Here is a 13,229-nt window from a genome sequence, read left to right on the forward strand (position 1 = left end):
TCAAGACCTGCAATCAGTCGCAAGACTATAAGCAGATGAGGTGAAATACAAATAATATAAAACTTAAATTTTAAGTTACTGTTTGTGCAGATGAACCAATTGTAGGAAATGAACCTGTTTTATAAATCCTTTCGCCATTACATTGTTATGTGATCCCCAAGTTTTACAGGCTAGGTATATTTCTACAATGTGGCGAGGCTAGGGCGGACCACTAGTATGATATGTAATAAGTTAATCAATATTACCTCAAAGCATATTCCACATCATAGCATCTACCCTGCAGTTCATGTTGGAGTTTTGTGACTTCCACTCTTCTTTCAACCATTGGAGGCAAAGCTTTCCTCACATGCTCCTGAAGTCGATATAATGCTAAGGACGGTTCATTTGCTACAATATGCATATTTTCGGATATTCGTTCTGCCGCTGTAATAAAGTACATAAATTTTGCAAATGATTTCATGATTTTTATATTTAGAAAGATATATTCAATAAACATAAAATTAACATTTAGCTTTAAAATGTTAAAAGAAATAAGAATGCCAATATGATCAAACCTGTAGGTTTATTTTTTACTATACCTACACGAGTCTATTAATCGAACGATCCTCTTTACAAATATTTCAAATAACCTGAATTGCGGGCAATTATCATTCCACAATCTTATTCAAGTATGATATAAGAAATAAATAAAAGAATCCTGAAAAAACTCACCTTTTTTTGCTTTGGCTTCTAAATCAGCATCGCCTTGGTAAACAAACGCCATTATTACAATAGAAAATATATAAAATTTAAAAATAAATATTTATAGCACTATAATATGAAAGGCCTAAAGACAATATAAAAATTGGATTTTTATCATGTATTTATATATAACATTCATAACAATGATTTATACACAGAAAACAAGATGTCATACGAAGGCAACAAATATCAGCTGATATTCATTGAGAAATGAGAAGTCACAGATTACCTATGTTATAGTATTATGTTATCTGTGCCTATGTTGAATTAAGAATTTATGTTCTAATCTTTCCTGTTGTTCTTGGGCGGCAATGCAATTTTTTTGTGACCGGATGTGATTTTGTTTCATAACTATATTTTATTTTCAATAAGCTACGATTTAAATTTTTTCTTACAAAAATTTCATTTATCTAAATTGCAGAATCCTTTAAAGAACATTTCCATTTCCAAGTGAATGCACTCCGTGACTCCGATTAGGTGACATTATTTAATCTTTATTCTTTAATAATTTCTAATTTTCATACGTGATGCAACCGTTAATTTACTTTAATTTTCGGTTATTGCAGTTCATTGATTATAATTCACCATAAACATTACTTAGTAGATTTTTGTTCAATTCAAAGGATTGTACTTTGATTGAGGACATTATAAATCAAATGTGAGTATATTTAATAAAGAAGACAAAGTTGTATCCGCTCTACATTGTACACATACATATTGTTTGATATTAATATTATGTACATATTATTATTATCTTTGACTAATTTTATTTTATCAGCTTATCGTGTAAAATGTGCACTTGACGTTAGTAAGATCCGTTTATAATAAATATAGATCAATAGCCTGCTTATATTATAAAGTCAAGGTGATTGAACAATCGGTATCGATAGTAGGTATTTATCTACCCATATAATTAATTAAAAATTTTATTATATTTATTAATAAGGTGTTGGTACTAACATATATATATTTCTTTTAGTTGTCTACTAACTTTTTATAATTTCTAACTACAAATTTTGTCATGGTGAGTATTTTAATTAATAAATACCCTCTACATTTATAAAATTGAATATTCGCTTTTTCGATTGATTATTTAGTTTACTATTGTGCTTTGTGAGTTTTGTCTTGCTTGTTCAATACTTATTGTTATATTATTATACATAATTTTATCTTTCTTTTCAGTCTTCCGAAAATACCAGTATATTAACAACCCTCTTAAATCCTATGTTACCATTCCAAATGTTGCTGAGATTGTATTCATTTTGTGTTCTTGTGGTGGACATGGTATGGGTGTATTTGAACACTATTTATGCTATAATTGAGTCTGTATATGAATTCTTTATACCACCACCTTTGAAGTCCTTGGAAAATGAAACTGCTTTGGTAAGTTACAATGTAATGTTAATAAAACTCTTGAAACTTAAATGAGCAATAAGAAAAATTACAATTGAATAGGGCAGACACCCAAGTCATGCTTCCATGATGTGATGTTTTAGTTTTATTGAGATTGACTTGGCTAAATAGAGAGAAATTTAGGGGGATGAAATTATAAGTTACTAGTACTTAGGTTGCTTCATTACATAATTAAAACAAGTATGTAAAATAAACAAAAGCAACAGTCTATGTGGTGGGAAATCAAGTTTAATATTACAAGTAAAAAAAGGGCATAAGTAATTAAGTCAAAATGAAATATAACTATAAGAAAGCCCAAATGCTCACTGATTGATTGAAGTTCATTTAAATATTGTCCTTTATAATAATTAACATTCTATTTATTATCATTCAAGGTTATTGGTGCTGGCAGAGGCGTTGGACGTTCCATAGCTATTCAGTTAGCTGACCTGGGTGCTACAGTAATATGTGTGGATATCAATGAAGAAAATAATGAAAAAACCATAGATTATATTAAAAGAAGTAGTAATGCAGTCTATGGTTATACATGTGATATAACGAAGAAGGAAAATATTATAGAACTTGCTTCACATATTAAAGTTGATTTGGGTTTTGTTAGTATGCTGTTCTATTGTTGTGGCATACCAAGCCCAAGGTCCTTGATAACGCAGCCTCCCAAAAATATACATGATACTCTTGATTTGACATTGACTTCATACTTTTGGGTAAGCATTTTATCTAATTCCCTTTTTATATATTCTTTAATATCTGCCCTGAATTATCTTTTATATACACTACCATTATAATCTATATTAATGACCACTGTAGATATTTATAACATATTATTGTTATATAACCAGAAATTATTGATGTTATTTAAAATTATTAAGATCACATTTTGGCAAGTGGGTATCATACCCCCTTAAAAGGAGCTTATTATATATTTTCATACAAAGAAATAATTTACCATTGACAAATATTAAATAGTTCTAATTTCAATTTTGAAATAACTTTCAGCTCATAGACCAGTTTATGCCCAAAATGAAAGCTAAGAACCACGGTCACATAGTGGCATTAACATCAGTAGCGGGTTTGAGTTATATTAAGGATAGAATGCCACTGAGTGTCGCACAGTTTGCTGTACAAGGCCTGGCGGAATCATTGATGGAAGATTTACGCGTAAATAAAATTACCGGAGTGCATGTAACACTGTCCCATATTTACCCATTTATTGTGGATAACAGCTCAGATGTGAGATTGAAGTAAGTATAAAACATATATTATTATACAGCAATACATAAAACTTTAGCACTAGATGGAATTAATGCAACAAATAATAATTCAATAGTAGTATAAATATACAAAATTCTATATATCAAAGCAAACATTGAGTGCACATAATAATTATACCCTACACCACCTTCAAATAGTCAGAACTGGACCAAATTTAAATGGAACTACATGGTAGTCGTACTACTTTCATCAAATTGTGTTTGGATCTATAAACTGCTTTATGCTGCAGCATAAAACAACACCAAGCAATCATTGACATACTCAAATCTCCTGTATTTAAGAGATTTTCACGGAAATGTCCGCGTTGTTTTAACATCACTATATAAAACAAAGTTGCTTTCTCTGTCCCTATGTCCATATGTATGCTTTAATTTTTAAAACTACGCAACATATTGAAATTTTATTATTTGTGAAATTTTGTTAATTTCAAGGGGCTGTAATACTTAATCATAACAATACATTATTTTAAAGTTTGGATATGGCTGTATCTGGAGAGTTTTTTTTTACTGATCACGGTCAATTCTGCCTAAATCATGTCAATATATATAATCATCCTTAATCTATTTTTCCTAATCTCTAAAGTATAAGGTATTTTAATATTTAACCAAATCACTTCCAATGTTCGAATATTATTATTAATTTAATATTGTACATTACAGGATACCAAGTTATTTCGGTACAATAACACCAGACAGAGCAGCTGCCTCTATTCTGGAGAGTGTGCGACGAAACTACCCCGAGGCATCTGTGCCCAAACATTTGTTGTACCTCGGACACTTGTTACGCATTCTACCACGTAAGGCTACGGTTTTAATACGAGACCTTTTGGACACGGGTGTTGATTTTGCATAATTTTCTCCCTTGAAAATAAGTGCCTTATCCGATACATTTAAGATTACTGCAAAGACTTGCGTTGTAAGTCTTTTGTTTTATGTAACTGAACTATTAAAGCATGTATCAGAGTTTAAGTGTAAGATTTGTGTGGAAGTTAAATGGTGCATATATGTATGTATATTTGTATGATTGTAATTGTTCATGAATCAGGTGGGTCAAATGCCACTATAAAGTATATACATAATTAGTGACACAATTTAAGCTATTTGTTTTCCAGAAATGATGAATAATTATTTTATAATCTGAGGCGGCATGATTCTCTGAGTCTTCATAAGTCTTCCAATTTATGCACACAACATTCTCCTTGTATCAAATTACGTAGAGTTGTAGGATTTTAAAATGTTTAACTACTGTTGTGTATGTGTGGGTTCATGGTCTACAGATGCAATTACATGGCAACACAAACTATTCTCAATTTATTGTTGTATTAAGAGATTGAGTTTTTTTTTTATTAAAAAAGAATTTATTCGGCTTGTATTTGATAGTAAAGGGTAACTAACATTCCTAAATATGTAATATACAATTGAAGGTCATCAAATGTTATCTCAGTGATTTATTAAAATAAATCATAATATCTATTGGTTTTAAAGATTGAAAGAAGCTCATTATATGATAAGATAAGATGTTTCGTATTTTCGTTTCAACTTGAGCTTATATTTTTGTTATATATTGAATAAAAGAGTTTAAGGTGTACCATGTGATCTCCAAAATATATAGTTCCTATGTATAAGGCATTAAGAAAGACTTGTGTACAAAAAGAGTATTTAATTAAGCATATAAAAGAATTAATTGATAACCCATTCGATAATTAAAGTAGTTTTAAGTTAATTTTCTGAAGTTATATTTTTGTATTATAAAGCTATTTTATACAGAATTCCCCATGCTTTTTAATAAAATTTTATACTGAATTTATATTTTCATTAAACCCTTTACAGACGATATGTATACGATATCTCACTGGTAGTGTAATGTCCTTAATGGAACTTAACGTTAAAATGGTTATACAATTCCCGACGCATTTTTTATATTAGATTTATAATATACACCTCTAACTACCCCACTTATGGCATGAGGCATCCGCACGCGCGCTTGTTTTAGTTTATGTTTTCATAGACACAAATGAATGTCCACATTAGTAGACGGGTGTTGCCGGCTGTGCGAAACACATTTATACTATAACTAGCTGTCCCGGCAAACGCTGTACTGTCTTACTCTTATCATTTAGGGGTATGAAAAATAGATGTTGGCCGATTCTTAGACATACCTAATATGCAAACAAAATTTCATAAGAATCAATCCAGCCGCTTCGGGGCAGTTCGGTAACTAAAGTTGTGACACGGAAATTTTACATATAAGATAAAAATGGTCGAGATTAATTTCTGTACATTGAAGATATTTCATATTTTTTGTGGGGCGTTTTTGTTGTCGAAACTGAAGTATGAAATGCAATTTAAAAAAATGTCTGTCTGTCTGTATCTCGAATGAGAATCACGCAAAAACTACTGAACGGATTTTGATGATACTTGGTATGGTTATAGTACCTACTCCCAGGAAGGATCTTATTTTCTTTTCCCGGAAATCGATACGGTGTCTGAAGGGAGAGGAGTGAAAGTCAATCTAAGTATTTATTGATAAACGCGAACGAAGTCGCTGTTCTAGTATTATTTACGCAATCTAGAATATGTAAACACCCTGTATAGTTTTATATTACCACGCTGGGATTAGTACCTACTTATTTTAGACGTCATGGTAACAACTGAACTCACATAATGTAAAGTAAAGAGCCATATAGTAAGGTTTTAAATATCTGAATAAAAGAAGAACTCTTTCTATTTTCTTTATGGAATGCTTAGCCTACTTTAAACTTTTTTTTTCATGGTAGGTAATAGTAGGTAGGTAGGTATCATTCTATACTATCTATACCCCCTAACCATTTTTAGACAAATGACGATCATATGCACAGAACTATAATAATATGTGATATGATAAAATCGCTCTATCAGCACGTCAAACAAACTCACTTATACGGATTGCAAGAAAGTATAATATAAAAGTATCGAGAATTGCATGGATGTTATAAATTAACTTTTTTTTTCAAAAATATACTTTGCAAAAGAAATGTCGGTATGTAAATTTTTTGGAGCCAATAGACTCGTATTCAGTCAACTAAAATTTGTCCCTAAATTTACAACCCAGTTGACATTTCTAAACACAGTGGCGCTGGCATTGCTGTTTATCGTTTCGGTATTGTTTCTGTTTTTCTTTTTTTAAATCGTTAATTAACTTCGATATCAAATTAGTGTTAAGTTTATCCCAAAGTTTGTGCTTATGACTGAATATTTGTGACAGTGTAAAGCAAGTTTTTTGACAACAGGCCCGTGGTAAAGACGAAAGTAAGTTATTAGTTTCATGTTCTAACAGAGACAGCTAGTTACAGTCGATCGATATAAGAAAATTGCTGTATTGGTTAAGTTAAGTTAATTTTGTTTTATGAATATTACGCTCATATTTTCTAGCAAAATATTAAATGCATGGAAATATTATTTGATTGTTATGTTTATCGTGAAATTATGGAACTTTAACGAAAAACAGAAATCCTCTCGTTTTATGAAAAAATAAAATAAAAGTATTATTTATAACTGTTTAGATTTATTTTGATATAAACGGAACGATGTAAATATGATTTTCCAATGGGTCTTGAACCTTTTCAAAAATTATAACTCAATATAACTTCAATTTAATAAAACATGTATCACTACATAGGTTTGAGAATTACGATGGTCAGAATGCTAGAATAAATATAAGCTTATAGCTTATTTCTTCTTAAACATTATCAGAATAGAAAAATAAAATATATTGATTATTAATCTACTATAACTTATACTCAATTACCTACTTTTTATAATTTTTCCAAATTATATGTGAACAATAATACTATGTAAAATTAAAATGTACAGCTATAGGCAAAACTCATATCTAGTAAATTAAATTTATATTTCCAAAGCTAAAATCCAAAGAAAAATTTTTTTTTTATATTTCCAAAACCAGAATCTATACTAAACTTTTCTTTTTTTTATTTAATAATAATAGTACTAAAACTGCATTGTAAAATAAACATTATTTACCAAATCTAAATAAAAGCTATCAAATAAAAAAATAATCAGCATTATTGTGTTCGCCCAGTCACACTTACAAATACAAAAAACATGTGATCCCTGAGTGCTATAGCTTGTATAATATATACCATGATTGAAACTATACCTTTGTAATTGTATCTATGTTGTTTCTAGAGTGTTTAAACCTATGAAACAATTTTAGGTTTTATTTCTTAGAATTTTATCTAGTAAGTATATACTTTATATTATTACTTTTTACATCCAGTACCTATGACAGGACTCTGGAAGATATTAAAATCTTTGGTATGAATTAGTGTCAGTTGCTTGCTGATAACAGATATTCTGTGACTAATATATTTTATTATTTAATTATGATATAAACAGTAAATGGTTATATACATATAAAATATATATATTTTAGGAATTTTTTATGGGAAGTGTTTATTCTGCTAGCTTTCCATATGCGATTTTGCCCATGCAATCAAAGGAAGAGATTAGAATTAGCCAATGTTGTGCTAGATTCCTAAATAAGTGTATAATCTATAAGAAAATCTATGCTGCCATTTGAAAAAAAAACAAACAAAATTTTCTTCTCAATATGTCATCAAATAATAGCAAGAAAAGATGATTGTAAGTGTATATATATAATAATATACTTCTTATATAAGTGTAAGGTCAGCATAATGAATACAATACTAGTTTAATTATGTCATATTGTATCTAGTTACCAGATTAGGTTTCTAGCTTAAAATAATTATTCAAAATACAGTATCAAGGTTAAAGGATATTCAACACTTTTTTGTAATACAATGCTTTTCAGTAAAATATTAAATAACAATAGACGCACACAATTTGCTTAAGGGTCATGCATCCTCTAACAAACTTGAATATATTATACATTCTTAGTGTCTTCATAAAATATGCAGGATTATCATCAGCTGTTTTTTGTGAAAGTTTTGCACTACTAAAATTATAGAAATATATGTGTATCTTTTAATATTTATATACAAATTTTGATGATTTTTACTTTTAAGCTGGCGAATCTCGAGAGTTTCCACTTAAATTTAATTTATTCTTAATTATTCGTTTTTAATTAACCACTTATTAGTTTTAAATCACTACTTTAGAGTATTTTTCGCCAGATTTAAAAATGGCTAATACAAACCTTCTCTCAGTATTCAGACATTGCTTCGGGGAATATCTAGGTGGATATTTCTTTCTCCTCTTACTCGTCAGTCTCAAAGTCTCTCAGTCTTCAAGCACAGATGGCATAAGCCAAATATGTTTTACAGCAGAAGTAATTACAGTGTGGGTGGTGATAAGGTGATGGTGCAGGCTATATAGCTGTCTTTTTCTCATACAGGTATTAATTACTCCTGCTTTGAGACTTTATAGTAAACTCCCGGGCATTTGGTTAATTGCCGTTATGTCAACTAAATCCACTTGTAGAAAACATACTTTGATTGAATTATATCGATTATCGATCGTGAAATCGTACTATCGGGTATGTCTATATAAAGAACTCGTCGATTTATAACCAATCGTCCGATCACTAATGGAGTTTTGAATAAAAAATTACATTGATTATAGGGCATCCCTGAATTTTTTGTCATTCCAATTCATCATTTCTTGATTAATTGCTCCTTAATGGCGTGGGGCATTAGCAAATCGCTATTTATTGTTATATTAATGGTTATCGCTATTTCCGCGGGAAATTTTACGTTATAGTCCGCCATTTTAATAGGTACCTACTCCATTAATATTGTTGCAATGAAAACGATTTATAAGGAAATCTTATAAAAAAAAAAATCTGAGCTGAATCAGCACCCTTACATTCAATTATTAGAATTACTTCTTTTAGAATTTCATTATTTCGAAAATATAAACCGGCTTTAACGTATTTTCATTATTTTAAATGATACTGTGGTTGGGCGAATGTCTAATAAAAAATTGATACAACAATTATGGGTATACCGTATATTATATTAAAGCAATCAATGTGTAAAATATTTTGACTGAAAGTCGGCATTTGTTTTTTGTTCAAATTATAATAACATTGTGGTTAGTTTGTAGCGGATCATTTTAATTGTAAACAAAACCATTTTAAATACTATAATTGAAATTTGAACTAGCAAAGTACACAGTTTGTACTAGCGACATGTGAATTTATGTAGCGATTGGTTATTTCATTCCCCGCGGCATTACCTGATATGGTTTATATAAATCGTTCATTTCTGAAACCACAATCAATCAACAATCACAATCTATGAGGTACAGACCGACAGACAGGCAAACAGACACAGACAAACCCTTTCGGTACACAGATCCTAAAAACTTTGCCTATATTGCTTTACTAAGCATTGGAGATGAGCGAGCAAGCCTAGAGGATATTTGGGATCAAGATTTTGTAAAAGTAGCCATATAATCATAGCCCTGCGAAAAAGGTCACACGCCCTCCTCTCAAAAATCCTTTGCTCTCGAAACCTTTAGTTTTCACACGTAAGCTCTCTGAAGATACTCACCGTAACTTCACAATAACATATTCTTGAATTTACTGTAAATTTTAAAAACACATTGACTACCTTTGGGCGGATTCACTCAATTTATAATACATATTACACATGTTACGCTCTTTAAAAGTAGTCAACGCCAAAGAGATTAAACTAGAAACATTACACCAATTTCTCGTACTACCCTCAATGGGTTTTTACGGTCGACATTAAAAGGTTTTTGTTCCGCAGCAGGTGCGCAGACTGATCGTTTTCCAAAGTGCGGTGTTCACGTTATTTGAATAAGCCATTATTCCCCGTCTTGTTATTGCTCGAATGCTCCTTTTGTAAATCTACCACTGGTGCCGTGATTCATTTTGTTTAATGCATTTGGTCCAGGCCTATTCTGTATTGATTTACTTCTACGGAAAAATGCATGGAATAAGTGTTTTTATGGAAAGTTTAGTTACGTTGTTCCAGTGTGTATGTATATTGATTCATTGACCACATTTTACATGATTGAAATTCAACATCGATTTGGAATTTTTACATGTTTGTTTAATTTCTATAGAGACCCTAAGCAGAATGCAATCGTTAATTGAATACCTTCATATGTATGCGTATGAAAAATATGAATGCAAAATCCAAAATAATTATAGGATGTTCATAATTCTCTTAATTGGAGCCGCGTACTTAGTTACAGTCGATAAAAACTAGTAAAAACTTCCTTAAACCTCAGACACCGGCCGCGAACCAAATTTCGCAAGTAACGTCCCAACAAATTAAATTGCACAAAGTAAAATAGTCATGATTATGTTTCATTTTTAAGTTGAAATTTTTAAATGAGCAAAGCTGCTCTTTGTTTCCGCTCTTTGTACTTTTTTACAATTTTCTTTGTGATAGGGATAGATAGCTCTTTTGTTATGAGAATATTATTTTGTTAACCGAGCACGATGGCTGCCTGTTTTAAATTGTGTTTTCATAAAATATTGTTAATAGGGTCAAATTCTGGAGTGCGTATATCTGAATATGGTAGTACCTATGTACATTATATGCTGAACCCAAGCAATTAGCAGTAAAACTCGAGGATTGTTATAAATCATTATACATAAGCTCTTTAACTGAAACACAGTTTCCAACTTTAATTGGTGATACATGACTAGTTAAAACAATACGCTAATTCATGGAACGGACCGTTTCACTGTGAATATTTAATACAACTCATAACGTAGTCGGTACAATTCATTAAAGATTGTAGAGACAAATATTTTGATACATATCATATCATATATTCATGATCATTAGAAATATTATATTAATAGATTGTTTAATTATATTTGGAACTATCTGCTTGTCCTGGCTGATTTATGACCTGTAGAATATATTTTACAGAATATGTAGAGACTAAGAATTGCTTCATTGATATTTGGATGTAAATTCTTAGAACGAAACGCATTGTTGCATAAAAACCCGTTCCATTCGGAACCGGTTTATCCTGTTCACCCAAAGGTTCCTATCACTTGTAGTAATTAAATTTTCAATCGCATTTTTTCATAAGTTGAACAACCTGGCGAATACGATTTCGGAATAGAATTATAATACTTAGAATAGACAGTAAGCAATCAAGCGACTAGGATAAATAAGATATTTTTTAAATCGATACCCTGACAAGTATTATACAAATTTAATTGCTTGCTTCGAAACGGTAAATGGAAAAAGGATTAAATGTTGGCAATGAGAAACAATGCTGAGGCAATACACATAGTTCACAACGAAATAGGAAAACGCATTGCGTTACCGTCAAATAATTCAATAGTAGATATAAAATATAATAAAATCTATTCTACTGTACGACGATGTAATAAAATCTATTCTACCTTAAACATTTTAGAATTGGTTTGTATTATCTATATGTTGTAGAAATTGTCCTACTGATCTCTTAAAGCTTCAAATTACCAATTCGCTAAAGCTATGGTTTTCGTTTCATTGTCAGTAATAAATTGTTTCGAGAAACAAGATTAATAGTCAACGGTTGACATGTGCTAAGTGAAAACAGTACTTAAACTTGTCGAATAAATTTGAAGGCATTTTGTAAGGTCATCGGAAGGTCTACAGGAAGCTTTGTCACTTTCACAATTTTATCCCTGGGCAATCTTTAAGTTTAATCAAAGGAGAAAGTCATTTGTTACACCATTTGTCGGCTGTTAGAAATATAAGCATATTTGTTATATGTAAGATATAAATCTTGCTGATAGATGTTAATAATATGACAGGAGCTATTTTAAGTTATACTGAAATTATTTTTTTCTGATCTCTTTTTGACCCTTTCTTCAAATAAATTAGGAAAGCCGTTATATTTCACTCTTCGGTGGATTTTGTTAGCATTGACTCAAAAGTGTCTACTTAGATCTTGGTAACCATAGACCTTGATATTTGACTATGTAATTTTTTTGTAACTAGCGGTCTGCCCCTGTCAAACGTAATACGTTTGAAGCCGATTTTATGCTTTATGGAGAGAATAGACCATAAAAACCTTCCGCTAACAAAAATGTTAAATAAATTAGGATGAATTGGTTGATCCGTTCTTAAATTTAACGTTCAGCATTACGCATTCGGTGATTTATTTTTATTCATATAGGTATATCAAAATTTATTATATCCAAATCAGAAAGAACACCAGTATAAGATACATAACAAAATGATTTTCAGGCATCCAGCACTTGCTTGCGGAACTTTTTCGCGATAAAAAAGTAATAACATTTAATGGCCACAGTCAGCCAGAATTCATTTTAATGTTTTTGAACCACAGAATGACTGGGCTGGGTGTATTTGTGGGGTGCTCTGAAACGTTAAAAGCTTTTATGCTTTCCGGACAACGACTCTTAAACGATACTCTTCTCATAAATTATCAGTGCTGTTCGCTACAAGGTGAAACTAGATGTTACATTTTCATATGTACATAGAACACTTTTGCGACATTTGACAATCTTTGTTTGAGAGTCATTATCTGTAGCATCTACAAATATAACGGATTTATCCACTGAAATTTTGTTCAGTAATCGTGGTTGTCTTATGTAATTTAATTCATTTGAAATGTATATGTTCAGTATAGATTTTATCGGAGTTCGCCCACGGGCTACAACGTTCCCTGGATATAGGGCAGCCCCTTAATAGTAAATCAACATGTTTTTGTATTTATATTTTTCTCATTCTATGTTGTTTTATTTCGCTTTGTATTTTCGAAATGTACTGGTACTATAAAAAATATGATATAGGGACTATTTTTATTATTGTTATTATTCAT

At 30.5% G+C, this 13,229-nt stretch overlaps 2 protein-coding genes across 5 annotated transcripts in view; one reads left to right on the plus strand and one right to left on the minus strand.

The window, feature by feature from the left end:
- LOC119829617 (BLOC-1-related complex subunit 8 homolog) overlaps window positions 1-959 on the minus strand; it is a 2,068-nt gene extending 1,109 nt beyond the window's left edge. The window contains exons 1-2 of the mRNA XM_038352224.1: window positions 712-959; window positions 246-423 (exon numbers count right to left, since the gene is read on the minus strand). Coding sequence (XP_038208152.1) covers window positions 246-423; window positions 712-763 — 230 coding nt within the window. The 5' untranslated portion in view covers window positions 764-959. The remainder of the gene's footprint in view (window positions 1-245; window positions 424-711) is intronic.
- Window positions 960-1,060: 101 nt separating this feature from the next.
- On the plus strand, window positions 1,061-5,194 carry LOC119829616 (epidermal retinol dehydrogenase 2-like). 4 transcript variants are annotated; one of them, XM_038352220.1, is made up of 7 exons: window positions 1,062-1,218; window positions 1,308-1,399; window positions 1,721-1,765; window positions 1,924-2,124; window positions 2,529-2,858; window positions 3,151-3,395; window positions 4,086-5,194. In XM_038352220.1, the coding sequence occupies exons 3-7, from the start codon at window positions 1,763-1,765 to the stop codon at window positions 4,276-4,278; spliced, it is 972 nt and encodes a 323-aa protein (XP_038208148.1). In that variant the 5' UTR covers window positions 1,062-1,218; window positions 1,308-1,399; window positions 1,721-1,762; the 3' UTR covers window positions 4,279-5,194. The 4 variants fall into 4 exon arrangements, with proteins under 4 accessions (XP_038208151.1, XP_038208148.1, XP_038208150.1 ...); XM_038352222.1 differs by lacking the exon at window positions 1,721-1,765; XM_038352223.1 differs by lacking the exons at window positions 1,308-1,399; window positions 1,721-1,765 and having other exon boundaries at window positions 1,061-1,218.
- The last annotated feature ends 8,035 nt before the right edge of the window (window positions 5,195-13,229 follow it).

This window comes from Zerene cesonia, chromosome 10, assembly GCF_012273895.1.
Source record: "Zerene cesonia ecotype Mississippi chromosome 10, Zerene_cesonia_1.1, whole genome shotgun sequence".
In the NCBI taxonomy this organism is placed as follows: domain Eukaryota; kingdom Metazoa; phylum Arthropoda; class Insecta; order Lepidoptera; family Pieridae; genus Zerene; species Zerene cesonia.